This window comes from Sorex fumeus, unplaced genomic scaffold (genome assembly GCF_029834395.1).
Source record: "Sorex fumeus unplaced genomic scaffold, SorFum_2.1 ptg000128l, whole genome shotgun sequence".
In the NCBI taxonomy this organism is placed as follows: Eukaryota; Metazoa; Chordata; class Mammalia; order Eulipotyphla; family Soricidae; genus Sorex; species Sorex fumeus.
The window spans coordinates 49,860,001-49,874,880 of record NW_026606185.1 but is presented as its reverse complement, the minus strand read 5'-3'; the positions used below and the strand labels follow the sequence as shown (position 1 = coordinate 49,874,880).

Sequence of the window (14,880 nt, the reverse complement as noted above, 5' to 3'; positions counted from 1 at the left end):
CCTGCGGGCGGCGGCAGCGGAGCCCGTGCGCGCTGGGGAGGCGGCGGGCACTGCGGGAGGCAGAGCGGCCGCCGAGCCGAGGAGCGCCAGGCAGGCGGAGAGCCTCGAGCTCGCGGGGCCATAGACAGCGAGGACGGCGCAGACAGGTAAGCGGGGTCGCGCACTGCCCACAGCTGCCCTCCTTTGCAGAAAACTGGGTGGAAAGGAACTTCCGGCCCTGTACAGCCTCTCCGCTGACCGGGTCCTCTTCCCTCCTCTCCCGCCTTAAACGCACACCCATGCCCAAGTCCCCAGCACGCGTCATTTGTGCATTTTGTCAAAGTCTCTCACCCTTGCCCACTACCACCTCAAACACACACACACACACACACACACACACACAAACATACTCACATATGAACACTCGCGCGCGCGCGCGCACACACACACACACACACACACACACACACACACACACACACACACACACAACCGCCTCTCTCCGCCTGACCCGGGAGGTTGGGGTAAATTGTCTCTAATTTGTTGCTAAAAGATTAATTGCAGAGGGTGACTCGATTTGATTAAGGCAATTAATCTTTGGTTACAGCGTTCTCGTGTCACTAGTATGGGGGAGAAGGGGACAGTAGAGACAGAGAGGAAAGGCAAAGGGGACTTTTTGGAGCAGCTGTGGGAAGAGGCCACCCCGAAAGGAGCCGGATTCCGCGCCCACCCACCTCCCGCAACCTGCAGCGCTCAGCCCTGGAGCCGACGCCGTGGTTTCAGCACCTGCGGTGTGGACAGCGACTCCAGGGCTCGACGCTGAGTAACTTCCGGGTCCCGTGAGTCTACACGCGCAGGTGGAGACCCGGCTGACCCGGACGCCCCCTCCTCGCAACCACCCCGTCCCAGGCTCCACTATCTGGCTTCCCTTTCCCTGCTTCAAAACAGGAAGGATCCGGCCAAATCAGGTCCCAGAAAAATCCCCCAAATCTCAAATTCACCTCGAGGTGGGAAAAGGAGGAACCCCCAAACCCCATGCCCCCCAGAAAGACGCTCCTTGAAAAGTTCCAAAGCTGGAGTTTTCTCTTTTCGTGAATAATTAACGCTGGTCATAAATAACTGATGGAGGCAGTGGAGAGGGATGCTGGAGGAGGCGGGCGAGAGCCTGGGCAGCCAAAGAGAAATCGAAGCGTTTGCCGAGAGGACCATTAAGGAAGCGTGCTGGGAACGGCATTCCTCCGCGGATCGCGCTCAGCGGGTCAGCCCACCCGGATAAAAGCAGGGGAGTGGGGGGCAGGGGTGGCATGACCAGGCATGGGATATCCATGCAGGACCCAGTTCCTCCTTTGCCCTATCGCTTTGCTTTTACCAAGTATTTTCCCCAGTATCCTTCAAACTGCTCCATCCTTCATTGCTCAAAGTTCTGGGCTAAATGGTAAGACTTCTGTTAGTGCTGTTCAGGCCTATGGCAAGTCCTGACCACTACCGACAGATATGAACGTACACACATCACACAGCTGAATGCACACATGTAATTGATCTGGAAGCACACACAAGTCATCTGGAGGCACACACAACATACCTGGAAGTACACACAGTGCATCTGAATGCACACACATGCCCAAGGCCACACCACCCCTTCACTCCCTACCCCAAATCTAACCCCCCCGACACACACAGGTACCCAGATTATGCCATTCCATTCAAACTGATGCAAATATGTAAGACTCCAAACTCCACTTGGTTCCTTCCCCTCTAACCACAGAGGAAAAGGGTATTGATACACACCAGAACATGGGAGACCAAACTCTTTACACACATGTGCTGTGTTTGTCTATCACTTCTTCATTGTCTGCAATGCCTGACCCTTCCGAGGGTCTTGAGCAGACTGACTTAGAGCGTTACATGGAACTTAATTCTAAACTGAAACTCTCAGGCAGGGACCCCAGAACCTGGAAGGAAGCCCCAGAAGAAAGCTTTGCTCCTGGACTAGAGGCTGATCCTAGGATCCCTCTCTAGAACATTGGCCTGTCCCTAAGTAGTCAACTTCAGAGAATCAGTGCATGTTTTTGGTGAAACCCCTTAGGCCCCTCAGCAAAACAGGCCCCTAATCCCTCCCCTAGGCTCCTTGAGACCCTCCTGCCTACAAGCCAAATTCTATATTCCCAGAGCAACCGGCATGGGCAAGAAGGAAGACTGAAACCAGCATTGGCTATGAGGTTGTGTTCTGACTTAGGGGCAGGTCAGAGCATCTTTCTAGGTGTAGCCATTGATCACAACTTCTAGGACACCTGCCCACTTAATGGCTAGCTGAAGACCTCTGGAGAGGTCAAAGTCTCTGAGAAATTTCTAAGAAGAAAGTTGGTGGCTAAATCTCAAGGAGCCTGGGCTGGGGGGCGGGGAATTGGAGGGTGTGTGTGTGTGTGTGTGTGTGTGTGTGTGTGTGTGTGTGTTGTGTGATGAATCTCTTTCTGAAATAAAATACTACATATGTTTTATTTTTGCACCCATATCATCCCAGCCTCTGTATTCTCCAACCCTTGCTCTCTTGTTGCCCATTAAGAATTGGGAAATTCTGGCAGGGGGTAAAAATCTGAAAATTAAGCTTTTTTTTTAGAAAAAGAGAATTTTCTTTCACAAAAGACACGGGTTGTGAAACTAAACATAGGAGAAAAGAAATCAGATCTAGAGTACCAGGGCTGAGAGCACAACCCTGGAGCCATGGGTTGTTTACTTCTCATATAAAATATAACTCCTCCAAGCAGGAAGTTACTGCAAACAAGTATCAATAATGAATGCATCTCCTGTAATAAAATACTTACATAATTAGCACAAGTCAAGTGGTTGCATTATGTTAACCTTTAGCAACTCAGAGCTGGAATTTTTTTTGCTCCAGAATTCCTTAGAATGTTGTTTTCATTCTCCAGAGGGAATGAGAGCCAAGTACTCACCCAGCCTTCCACTCTATTCTAATATGGTTTTCCATTTCTGAACCAGAACGTAAGTACTTCTGAAATATAACAGAAAACTCTCTTTGGTGAATTCAGAACAGTCATTAACATTCAGTTTTAAGTGAATGTTAACAGTAAATAAAGAAATCTCTTGATTGTAATAGTAGTAACAAAGCAATAATTACCCAGTAGGTGGTCATCAGTAATGATAAATGTATCATTATTACTGTGTGAGTCTGGGAACTCAGTTTTGGAAAGTACTTCAGACTTTTTAGTAGCATGGCTGGTTACAAAGCATTCCTTAGCCTGCAAAAGCCATATAATTTTATACACAATTTAGGTGAAAATAAATTTAAATCTGTATATTACATTTTTAATTTCAAGTTAGTAATTAAAGTTGGTTCATTATATCTCCTCTGAAACCCTCAGTGCTCATCTCCATGGTTTGTTTGTACAATTTGTTTCTAAGACACCCAAGGTTACACAGTTCTAAAAGATGGAAAATTTAATTATTTGCCAACATTAAGAGTTTGTTGATGATATCATAATACAGCTTGAAAAAGTTTGGGATTGGCATTGCCTTTGGTCTGGTTAGCTATGCTTCTTCACTTTCAATCCTAACCCCATGGAAGAAAATTGTTCTTGCTTAAAAATTACTTTTAAATACACAAAAATTGAAAATGCTCTCAATACTCTCAGTATTCACTGGTTGCTCTTTTTTCCAGGAAAATAAAATCAATGGCTCAGATTTCTCCCTCCCTCTTCCCTGGGATTTATTTTACTAATATCTAATTTCACCTTTGCTACCATTGAGTTAACGACTGCAGGCAGAAGGAAAGCTAAAGGTTTGATGTTTATTGGGCAGCCAGAGAGCACATGATAGTTTAATAGTGTGTTCACTAATTTGATAGAGCCTGATAGCAAAGTAGACATTTTCAAATGGGGGTGGGGTCAGGAAAGGGATAGGAGGAAATGAACAGGAAAAGAATAAAAGGCTTTCATTTCTCTAGGAAATAAAATCCAGTTCCGGCTACCATTGTCAGCTGGATAAATGATGAATGTATATCTATGTCATTTTCTCTCTTGTGACATTTCAACAATCTATATCTCTCCCCCCTGTTATTCCCACTCCTCCACCTCCCCTATCCAAGCTTCTAAAGATCCTGCTTCGTGCTCTTTCTGCAGTTTCAGCCTCAGTGATGTCTTAAATTGGTTACCTGAAACAATATAGCTAATTTAAAAATAATAAACATAATAAGCCCAAATCGTATTTCTTATTTTTTGGTGGTAGTTGGAGTTTTCATGCAATTAAAGGCTCTTGCATAAATCCACTCAATTACTTGCCTAGATTTTTTCTCTCTCACAATCTCTATTTCTTGCCCCACTTTCCTTTCTCCTTTCTCCCCTTTTCTCCTTTCCCTTCTTTTGGAGTAGCTATAAAAAGGCAAGCATCTTGCCTCATTATTCATTATTCTAGCAGCATCTTTGAGATGCATCTTTTGCCAGTGAAAACTCCATGTAGATGCCTGCCCTTTTGTTGCAGCGGCCTAGGTTATTCAGAAGCAGAGACAAAAGCCTGAAGTGATGTGATCTAAATGAGCTCTGGGGTTTTCCAGCTGGGACCACCTTCATTTCAAAAGACCCCCCCTCCTTCCCAATATAAAGGGGAGGGGAATAGAGGGCGGGTACATATGTGTGTGCATGCACAGAAATAGAAACAGGAGACAAGAGGGACTAGAGGGAACCTAGTGGGTTATTCCTGGCACCAGTGCCCCTCCATCTTTAGTATATATTTTCAGGTATGTTTATGGACTTAAATATGCCCTTGAGTATTCTGTAGGCCTTTGAATTTTTTCATGACTAACTAATAATTGCTAAGTAACCACATGACAAATAAGTTCATGCTCCATTTTGTATTTTAGGGTTACATGTAAATCTTACACGTACATGTATACCTTGCTGTGTTTGAATTTTTGGTAGGGCTTGGGACTATAGATGACCTATTAAAAAACCTAATTAAAGCATTTCCAAAAGTCATTCACCTCTTTTCGGTGCTAGAGCCTTCCTTCTTATTTCTGAATAAACTTGCCCCTAATTCAGATGCAAGTTTTCTTCTAAGAATTGTTTCCCTCTGTATAATGGGTATTAATTCTTGGTTCCTTGTCCTGAAGTCTCAATTTCTCACAAAACAGTTTGAATAGTAAGGAGGACTCTCACTGAATTCCATAATTATTGGTGAATGGGAAACTCAAGGGATACTGAGGCAGGGATCCTAGTTTCACAAAATGTATTGTTTTTCCTTCCATAATTCTGGCTTAAATTTTTAGGTATGTGCTCTCCTACTTCTGTGCTCTGATCCCATGACAACTGGTCCTTGTTTATGGACAATGCCCTAGAATAAGTCAGCAATTGAGAGCCAGTCTTAGAATGCTCAGAGGCCTTTCTCATTTCTTCTCTGGAATCCATCATGAGTGAGTCCTTGCTGTGCTTTTGGTCCTTCATTTGTTTCTTAGAACTCCAGCTAGAGCTATGCAGGGAAAAATACTCAGCCTGAGGTTGTAGAAAGCTCCCTTGCATGGAAAGAAATAACTGAAATCTATCAACAATAATTATCATTATGACCATTATCACTGCTAATTTTTATTATCAAATTATTTTAAATGGGTTAAGCAAACACCAACTGAGGTTTTGATGAACTGTATACAGAATAAGCACTTAGCCAATTATGAAAGGATAATGTATTAATGAAGAGGACTAAGTTTCTCTAGGAAACCGGTTTCCTCTCGACTCACCACTACAGTAAAATACCTTTCCTGTCTTCTTTTCTGGAGCTGCTCCAATATTCTAATATATCTTGTAAAGCTTAACTCTTGTTCCCATTTGCTAAGGAAGATACTTTCAAAGCTACCATGGACTAAATGACTGCTGGTGCCAACATTTTACATATATTACCTTATTTAATTCTTACGATGCCCTGTGGGTTACATTTCAAAGTCCCTGTTTTGGAAATGAAGTGGGACTTGAGAAGTTAAGATATCAAAGCAATATTCCAGGGCTTGTATGTAATGAAAATATTGTACCCCATTTCATCTGCCTCTGGTTCCATGTATTTTCTGATGTACTGGAACTATTCTGTCCCTGACAGTTCTACTTTTGTGGAAGGGGATGGCGGGGAACAGTGGGTGGGGATGGGGACTTCTTGGGTCTTTACTTTCAAACTCTTCTTTGCCCTATGTAATGTATAAATACTAATGTCAACATAGAAACAGTGTCATCTCTGCCTAAGAAATAAGAAGGCGGGAGTGCAGATATTACAGCAGGTAATATGCTTGTGATGCACGTAGAGTTCTATCCGGGGTTCAATTCCCAGCATTCATGAGGATCACTGAGCCCACCAAAAGAGTGAGAGTGAGAGCAGAGTCAGAAGTAATCCCTGAGTAGAGGTGGGTGTGCCTTCCTCTCCCAATAAAAGAGAAAAAGAAATAAGAATAGGTTAGAGGAAATGAGGGGGAGAGAATAGGGTGTTTTTTTAATCTATAACTCTATTTATCCAAATATTCAGTCCAGGGATGGAAGGAGAAGAAATATCTTGTGTTTCTCATTGTAATGAATTTATATGAAAGGTCTTTCAGGGACAATGCAAAGACATAACTAGATTGCATGGTCCATAGAGATGACTAGATTGCAAGGTCCATGGAGATGAAGCAAGTATGACCTTGGGGGCATGGGTTGGGATGGGACTCCTAACCCCTAGCACGCGATGCTCCAGCCCAGAGTCTCAGGTAAGGTACCAAAGGTTACAGGCTGGGAAGCTTCTTCCGAAAGAGCCTTGAGTTCCCTAAGAACTGCTATGCTTTGGAGGGACCGATTGCGTCAGTACTGCGGACAGCTCCCTCCCGGCTTTGGCCTCGGGTTTCTCCTGCCAGGAACCATCCCCCACGTCTGGAGATCCCGCTGCTTCCGAAGCCGGGGACGCCCAGGCCAAGTTCGGGTTCGCTTTAGGTCGTTGTTAAGGGTTGTAGGTGAAAACCCTCCCACATCCTCCGCCCCACGCCGGCTACCGAGCTGACCGCGTGTGTCTGCATCGAGGCGTGGCTCTCTAGGTCCAGAGCAGGCAGCTCGGTTTGTGGTTTTCCTTTGGGTCCGATGTCTCGGCTCCTTTTACCTGTCCCTGGCCTAGGTGAACCGCAGCCGCCGGGAACGGAGATGAGAGTGGAAATGCTCTCCTCCGCGCAGCGATACATCATGCAAACGGGTGACACCAGTTTAACCAATAAAACAATTTGAATCAATTAGCCGGCTGAGGAGAGTCCCGACGTGTAAAATGCATGTCAGCTTGAATAGGAAAGCATTGATTAACTCGGCCGACCCGCTGGCTCCGGCCACCACTGGCTCCTCCCTGTGCCTAACAGGGTCTGGGAGTGCAGGACAGGAATTGACTAGGATTAGGCGCCCGAGTCAAGGAGAGCAAATGGGAGGACATGGAACAGCAGTAAGAGACTTGCACAAGCTGTGGCAAAAGCCCCGGGCCAGAGCAGTGGGTGCGAAAGATGCTTAGAGACAGAAAAGGATCTAAAAATTCTGTCCAGTCCCAGGCTCAAGGTGGAAATTCTTTGGAGCCTGAAAGCCTGCTTGAATTTGCTTGTCTTCCACCCACACTTTCCAAAAACTAGAAATGGTGAGATTGCTCAAACAGGCACCCAAGATGTTTTTTGGGGGGAGGGGGGAATTGTACTGCCCTTATAATTATTTGTACCAAAAAATAAGCATTTTATCTAATGTCACACAGTTCTCTTATCCGTGGAACTTCTTTTTCTTTCGTGGAATTTCTTGTATTAAAATAAGGCCATAAGTTTGTAAGGTGGTTTATAATACAGGCAGATACCATATTAAAGTAGTATATGAATGTTTATATTTAAAGATCTAGTGAAGAGGTGGCTACAGATATCATTCAGGTATTAATACATGCCTTAGGGTAACTTGGGATGGAGGGAAAACCAGAAAAAGATTCACCCCACTTCTCTTTTAGGAGAAAGATATTTATAAGAGGGCCTTTTTTTCTAAGTAGGGATCTGTAAGGGAAGAGGAGACTTTGGTGGCAAAGATAAGAACCACCTAATAAAGAGAAAGTGCCCCCCTCCCCATCCCGAGTATTCTCCCCAGTAACAGCCAAGCATTTCCCAGGGAACAGGAAGTTATAGGACTTTACGTTTCTTCCCTTTTCCATTCTCAACTTAGTCCCACTTTCAGACTTCCTTTGTGGCATCAAATTTCTCACTGACTCCAGGAATAGTCAGCAAGTCTGGACCTCGTTTTGTGGGACCAGAAGGAAGTCAGGGAAGGTAGCAGGAACCAGGTCTGCCCTAAGAACATTTGCAAGAGGATGGGGTTTCCAGCCTTCTTAAGGAAGTATTTTTGTGGACCACAGTGATGCTCTTTTCACAAACGGACTGAGCAGGCATAAAGCACGACTATTCCTGCCCTCAGGATGGAACCATTGGAGAAAATGTGCTTTCTACTTCAGCCTCCTTGAAGTGAGCCTAACTTGTGCCATAAATACCTTTAGAAACTAGGAGGGAGGCAAAAAAAATTATGTCCCTGCCTCTTGGAATATAGGCTCAAACTTAGTGTTCATGGCTCTGCGATGCTTTTGAACATGTTGATTCAAAGCAGCCATGAATCCTGAGCAACAAGCCCTCATTTTTCTGTTTGGTGGTCTCTCCTGGGTCATATTGACCTTTGATAAAGTGTTAAGATTCTGTATTTCACGCCTGTATTTCATAGTAGTTTGCTGTTGTTGGGGGTATTTCTGATAACAGTGTCTGGTGGTTTCTGGGTGAGTGGAAGTTGCTCTGTCATTTCCACAAGTCTTCCCACCTCCAAACCTATGTGTTTCACCAGGTAGTCATAGAAAAACGTAGCTGTATTCTGAAAGAAAATATGCAAAGGGCCTTTCAACCTGACCCCCTGCCGCCCTACTTCTTAGGATGGTCTCTAAATATGGGGTTTTCCTTTTTCTTAACAAATGAGAATTAGTCATTAAAGTCTTAAGAGCTTGTTCATTTGGAGGCAATAAGCTAAGTCTTCCCTAGATTCTGCATTGCCTCGCTTTGGGCCAGCATTCATTCCCATCCCAGTTGTCTTGTGTTTTAAGGACTTGTCCTCCGTGCTACCTAAGACATTGACTTCCTGTGCAGAACTTGCTCAAGAGAGGACCAAACTTGGGGACTGCTTTTTCTTGTGTTTGGGGGGCTCCCTAAATCCTATATGATGATGGGTTGGAGAACAAGTCTGAGTGAAGTTGACATAAGTGTGCCTACACCTACTCATCGGGGTCCTCCCTTAATTACATGCATTCTAAAGCAAGGGATCGGTGCCATTCACCCTGTATTTTGTCCTGCAAAGCCAATGTATTTAAAGTGGGAACAGTCTCCACAGATTCCTTTCAAGTTTTTAGATTGGACGCCCTAAGTAGAGACTTCTCCCCCACCCTCCACCCCACATCCCCACCCCACCCCCCTTTCAATTGCGTTTACTGAAACTGTTCTATTCTCTCCACTGACTGTGGCTTCTGTATCTTCGGAGACACAGAGAGGCTGCCGGTCTGCACGCTGTCCCGGAGGGATCCTGCGTGAAGGAGGATGGCTCAGAGAAATAAGGGGAGGGGAGAATATGGAGCCAGGAGACGGTCCGTTTAGAGGCGTCCTACTGGAATTACTGGAATCCGGGGCCTCGGCCACTCAGAGCCAGCTTGGGATGCTTGCGCAAGAGTTCCGCGGGGTCCGGTCCCACTGCGGCGTTTTCGCTCCGGGCTTGGAAAGGCTGTTGTCCACGGAGGGTCGGTGAGGTGTTAGCTTTCGTGCCTGCTGCGAGACCGTCTGGATGTGGCTCGCTCTCGCTTTCCAGCTCCCCCGCCCTCCCCGGAACATGCCAGCTCTTTAATGTGGAGTGTCAGGGAGACGGTGACGTCACCTTGCCCGCTGGGTGGCGTCCCCTCGGTCCGACACGAGTTCAGAGACAGAGAAAGGCGCTGTCAGACCGCTCTCCACCTGGGGCTCGCTGGCCACGGGCTCCCGCGCACCCGCACGCTCGGCGGCGGTGGTGGGGACGCCCCGCCGCCAACCAGGCCTCCTCCTGCTGCTCCTCCGCGCTCCTCCCAGCCGCCTTCGAGCGCCCTCCGAGCCCGCGAACACCCGCATCTTCTCGCGGAACCCTCCGGAGTTCGGCCCGCTGGCTTCGAGGACCCGCTTGGATGCTTCGCCTCCGAGCGCCCTCGGAAGATGGGCCGGCAGCGTCGCGCGTAGAGCGACCTAGGGGTTCCCAGGTACTGTCGCGCCCACCAGCCCTGCCCCGACCCTTGGCTCCCAGCGCGCGCGCCCCGGCGGGGGTGGAGGATATTTCGGGCTCCCGTAGAGTACGCAAATTGTCTGGGGCGTCCAGAGAATTAAGTTGGGGGGTCGCTAGCTTGTGAGTCGGAGGGGAAGTCGCCTTCGCTGCGCGCTCTCTCCGTCCAACTAACTTTTACTACTATCTGTCCCCTCCAGCCCTTAAAAATAACCAAAAAGGCCTAACCTAACCTCTTACATGTGCCTCTCGACTCTGACTCGAATTTCGGGGAGGGAAGGCGGACTTGCAGTCGTCCTGGAGGGCGCTCAGGCTGGACTCTTCAGGCCCGTCTCTGCTGCGAAGGCTGCGGGTCTCTCTAAAGCAAAGCCAGCTCCGCCACTCCAAAAAGCGCCAGGCCCGCGGCGGTGGCGGCGCGGGGCTCGCAGGGAGAGTTCTCCTTACCCCGGACTTTTCCGATTCTGCGAAACTTGTTTGGGAGGGCAATGCGCGTTGAAGGGCCCTTGGGCCCAACTAGGGCAGGCTGTGTCCGACCCAGATGTTGCTGTGCCTCGCGCGGCCATTGAGTGTCCTGCCCCGCTGAAAATATCGTCGGATCCATGCAAAGGGACTGGTCGGGCTCGCGTTCGGTTGGTTTTGATGGTATGGATGGAACTGGGCTCCCCCTTCATGGAGCTCGCCCATCCAAAGAGAGATGAGGAGGATCTCGAGGTCAGTGGGGCAAAGGCTGCGGATAGATGGCACAGGGACAAGGAGAGGCCAAGGGTAGGACAATCTGGGTGAGGTCATAGGCAAGTGTCCTCTGGAATCGTTGCAATAACAAACTACAGTGTACTTGGCCTCTGGTGAGTTTTGGGGGTGAAAGACCATGGGAGTCCAGGCGCAGGGACAGGCCTGGTGGGAAGGTCACGGATTGTTTTCCTACACAATGAGTTGCTCTATTTATTTCACTTTAGCAGCCTTGCCACAGAGGTTTCTGTCGGGTGCATTTTCTGTATTCTCAGAAATCAAATATCTCCACGTTGTGGTATCCTGTTGACCCTGCATGGTAGGTCTGTTCTCTGCAGGCTCACCCAGGGCTTTCACCTCTATACCTTACCAGCTAACTATCTCCCAGGCCATCTCCCCTTAAATACGTAAGGCTCTCTGTGTGGATCAGAAAGTGCCACAAAAAAGGATTCATTCCTTTCACAAAACTAAATTTGTATCTTACAATTAAATCCTGCCGATAAAGATCCTCCCCACAACGGTTTATTTCTTTGCTGGACTTCCGTGATGTGACCAAACTGTATTTTTAAAAATTGTTTACAAAGTCTGCAACTTTATGGTTTTAAGCTACTTATCTGAAATCAGAACCGCTCCTGAGGTTCAGCAAGTCGTTTTTGTGAAAAACAAAGTAAAGTGGTCCTTTTCGGTGCATTTACGCGTATGGTTTTCTACATTTTTAAAACTTGTTCTCTCCACCCCCCAAGTTCAAAATACCTGATGGCAGAGATTGGGAAGAACAGGGTTTCGGGGTTTCGTTTGGGTTTAATGAGCTACGCTCAACCACTACTGAACTTTCCCTCAGGAAACCACAGGTACCACTTTAAAAATCTTTTTAAAGGGTTTGGTTTTTTTTTTTTTTAAAGAAAACCAAAATCAATCTATTTTTCAAGCAAGCGCAAATGGAATTAATTCAGTGGCCAAGCCCCACTTTTCGATGACTTTTATTGTATTTGCTGTTACAGTTTTTCCGTGTTGTAATTGTTGTCATTACTTCTGGTATCTAGGGAGGATATTTTATTCTAGAAGTGTCTAGGCATGGAGAGAAGGCCTTGCATTTTGTAAAAAATGGCCCCTTTCAAGAAACACGGTTATTCAACCTGGAATGTGTAGAAGGGAATTAACGTACTTCCAAATCCCGGGACACCCCAAGGGCGAACCTCAACACACTGAGGTGGACATCCTAGTGGTTGACACTTGCGTCTTAGCCAAAGCAGGAGAGTTGCGGATCCTTCTCAGCGACTCACCCCACAGTGGTTTAGACCGAGAACGCCCGAGTCACCGCTTTTCTCCTTTCCCTTCCAGTCTCCCAGGCAGACCCCGAGGGTGCGGCCCGGGCTTCCACCGCGGAGGACATGGCTTCCAGCCCGCTGCCGGGGCCCAACGACATCTTGCTGGCCTCGCCGTCGAGCGCCTTCCAGCCTGACGCCCTGAGCCAGCCGCGACCTGGCCACGCCAACCTCAAACCCAACCAGGTGGGCCAGGTCATCCTGTACGGCATTCCCATCGTGTCGCTGGTGATCGACGGGCAGGAGCGCCTGTGCCTGGCGCAGATCTCCAACACGCTGCTCAAGAACTTCAGCTACAACGAGATCCACAACCGCCGCGTGGCGCTGGGCATCACGTGCGTGCAGTGCACGCCGGTGCAGCTGGAGATCCTGCGGCGGGCCGGGGCCATGCCCATCTCCTCGCGCCGCTGCGGCATGATCACCAAGCGCGAGGCCGAGCGCTTGTGCAAGTCCTTCCTGGGCGAAAACCGGCCCCCGAAGCTGCCCGACAACTTCGCTTTCGACGTGTCGCACGAGTGCGCCTGGGGCTGCCGCGGCAGCTTCATCCCCGCGCGCTACAACAGCTCGCGCGCCAAGTGCATCAAGTGCAGCTACTGCAACATGTACTTCTCGCCCAACAAGTTCATCTTCCACTCGCACCGCACGCCCGACGCCAAGTACACGCAGCCGGACGCTGCCAACTTCAACTCGTGGCGCCGGCACCTCAAGCTCACCGACAAAAGCCCCCAGGACGAGCTGGTCTTCGCCTGGGAGGACGTCAAGGCCATGTTCAACGGCGGCAGCCGCAAGCGCGCCCTGCCGCAGCCCGGCGCGCACCCCGCCTGCCACCCTCTCAGCTCCGTCAAGGCGGCCGCCGTCGCCGCCGCGGCCGCCGTGGCCGGGGGCGGGGGGCTGCTGGGCCCGCACCTGCTGGGCGCGCCCCCGCCACCGCCGCCGCCGCCGCCGCTGGCCGAGCTGGCCGGCCCGCCGCACGCCCATCACAAGCGGCCGCGCTTCGACGACGATGACGACTCCCTCCAGGAGGCGGCCGTCGTGGCCGCCGCCAGCCTCTCGGCCGCCGCCGCCAGTCTCTCGGTGGCTGCGGCCGGGGGCGGCGCCGGGGCGGCCGGGGGCGGCGCCGGGGGCGGCTGCGTGGCGGGCCTGGGCGCGGGCACGGGCGCCGGCGGGGCGGCCAAGGGCCCGCGCAGCTACCCGGTCATCCCGGTGCCCAGCAAGGGCTCCTTCGGGGGCGTGCTGCAGAAGTTCCCGGGCTGCGGCGGGCTCTTCCCGCACCCCTACACCTTCCCGGCCGCCGCGGCCGCCTTCGGCCTGTGCCACAAGAAGGAGGACGCGGGCGCGGCGGCGGCCGAGGGCCTGGGGGGCGCGGCGGGCGCGGCGCCCAAGGCCGGCCTGTCGGGCCTCTTCTGGCCGGCCGGCCGCAAGGACGCCTTCTACCCGCCCTTCTGCATGTTCTGGCCGCCGCGGACCCCCGGCGGGCTGCCCGTGCCCACCTACCTGCAGCCCCCGCCGCAGCCGCCCTCGGCGCTGGGCTGCGCGCTCGGAGACAGCCCGGCCCTGCTGCGCCAAGCCTTCCTGGACCTGGCCGAGCCGGGAGGCGCGGCGGGGACCGCCGAGGCCGCGCCCCCTCCCGGGCAGCCCCCTCCCGTGGTGGCCAACGGCCCGGGCGCCGGCCCGCCGCCCCCCGCGGGGGCGGCCCGAGACGCGCTCTTTGAGTCGCCCCCCGGCGGCAGCGGCGGGGACTGCAGCGCCGGCTCCACGCCGCCCGCCGACCCGGTGGCCGTGTCCGGGGCGGCGGCGGCGAGCGCGGGGGGCCCCGCGCGGGGGTCGGCGCCGCACCACCCGCACCTCCTGGAGGGTCGCAAGGCGGGCGGCGGCAGCTACCACCACTCGAGCGCCTTCCGGCCGGTGGGCGGCAAGGACGACGCCGAGAGCCTGGCCAAGCTGCACGGGGCGTCGGCGGCGGGCGCGCCGCACTCGAGCCCCGCGCATCACCACCACCACCACCACCACCCGCACCACCACCACCACCACCACCACCCCCAGCCGCAGCCGCAGCCGCAGCAGCCGCCGTCGCCGCTGCTGCTGCTGCCCCCGCAGCCCGACGAGCCGGGGCCGGAGCGCCACCACCCGGCCCCGCCGCCCCCGCCGCCCCCGCCGCCGCCGCCGCCGCCGCCCGCTCTGGCCCCGCCGCCGCACCACCGAGGCCTTCTGTCCCCCGGGGGCACCAGCTGCAGCTACCCCAGCGAGGACAGCTCCGTGGACGACGACGACGAGGAGGAAGAGCAGGAGGTGGACGTGGAGGGCCACAAGCCCCCAGAGGGCGAGGAAGAGGAGGAGGAAGGCCGGGGGCCCGACGACGACGACGAGGAGGAGGAGGAGGAGGAAGACGACGCGACGAGGGTCCTGCTGGGGGACCCCTTGGTCGGGGGCGGCCGGTTCCTGCAGGCCCGAGGGCTGTCGGAGAAGGGGAGCGGCCGGGAGCGCGCACCCCCCGCCGCGGGCCCTTTCCCGCTCGCCCTGAACTCCAGGCTGGTGCCGGACGACTCGAAGCT

At 51.9% G+C, this 14,880-nt stretch overlaps 1 protein-coding gene across 1 annotated transcript in view; it reads left to right on the top strand.

The window, feature by feature from the left end:
• Positions 1-24: 24 nt before the first annotated feature.
• SKOR2 (SKI family transcriptional corepressor 2) overlaps positions 25-14,880 on the top strand; it is a 57,865-nt gene continuing 43,009 nt past the window's right edge. Inside the window, exons 1-2 of the mRNA XM_056138342.1 lie at positions 25-146; positions 12,345-14,880. The exon at positions 12,345-14,880 is cut by the window's right edge and continues 139 nt beyond it. Coding sequence (XP_055994317.1) covers positions 12,395-14,880 — 2,486 coding nt within the window. The 5' untranslated portion in view covers positions 25-146; positions 12,345-12,394. The remainder of the gene's footprint in view (positions 147-12,344) is intronic.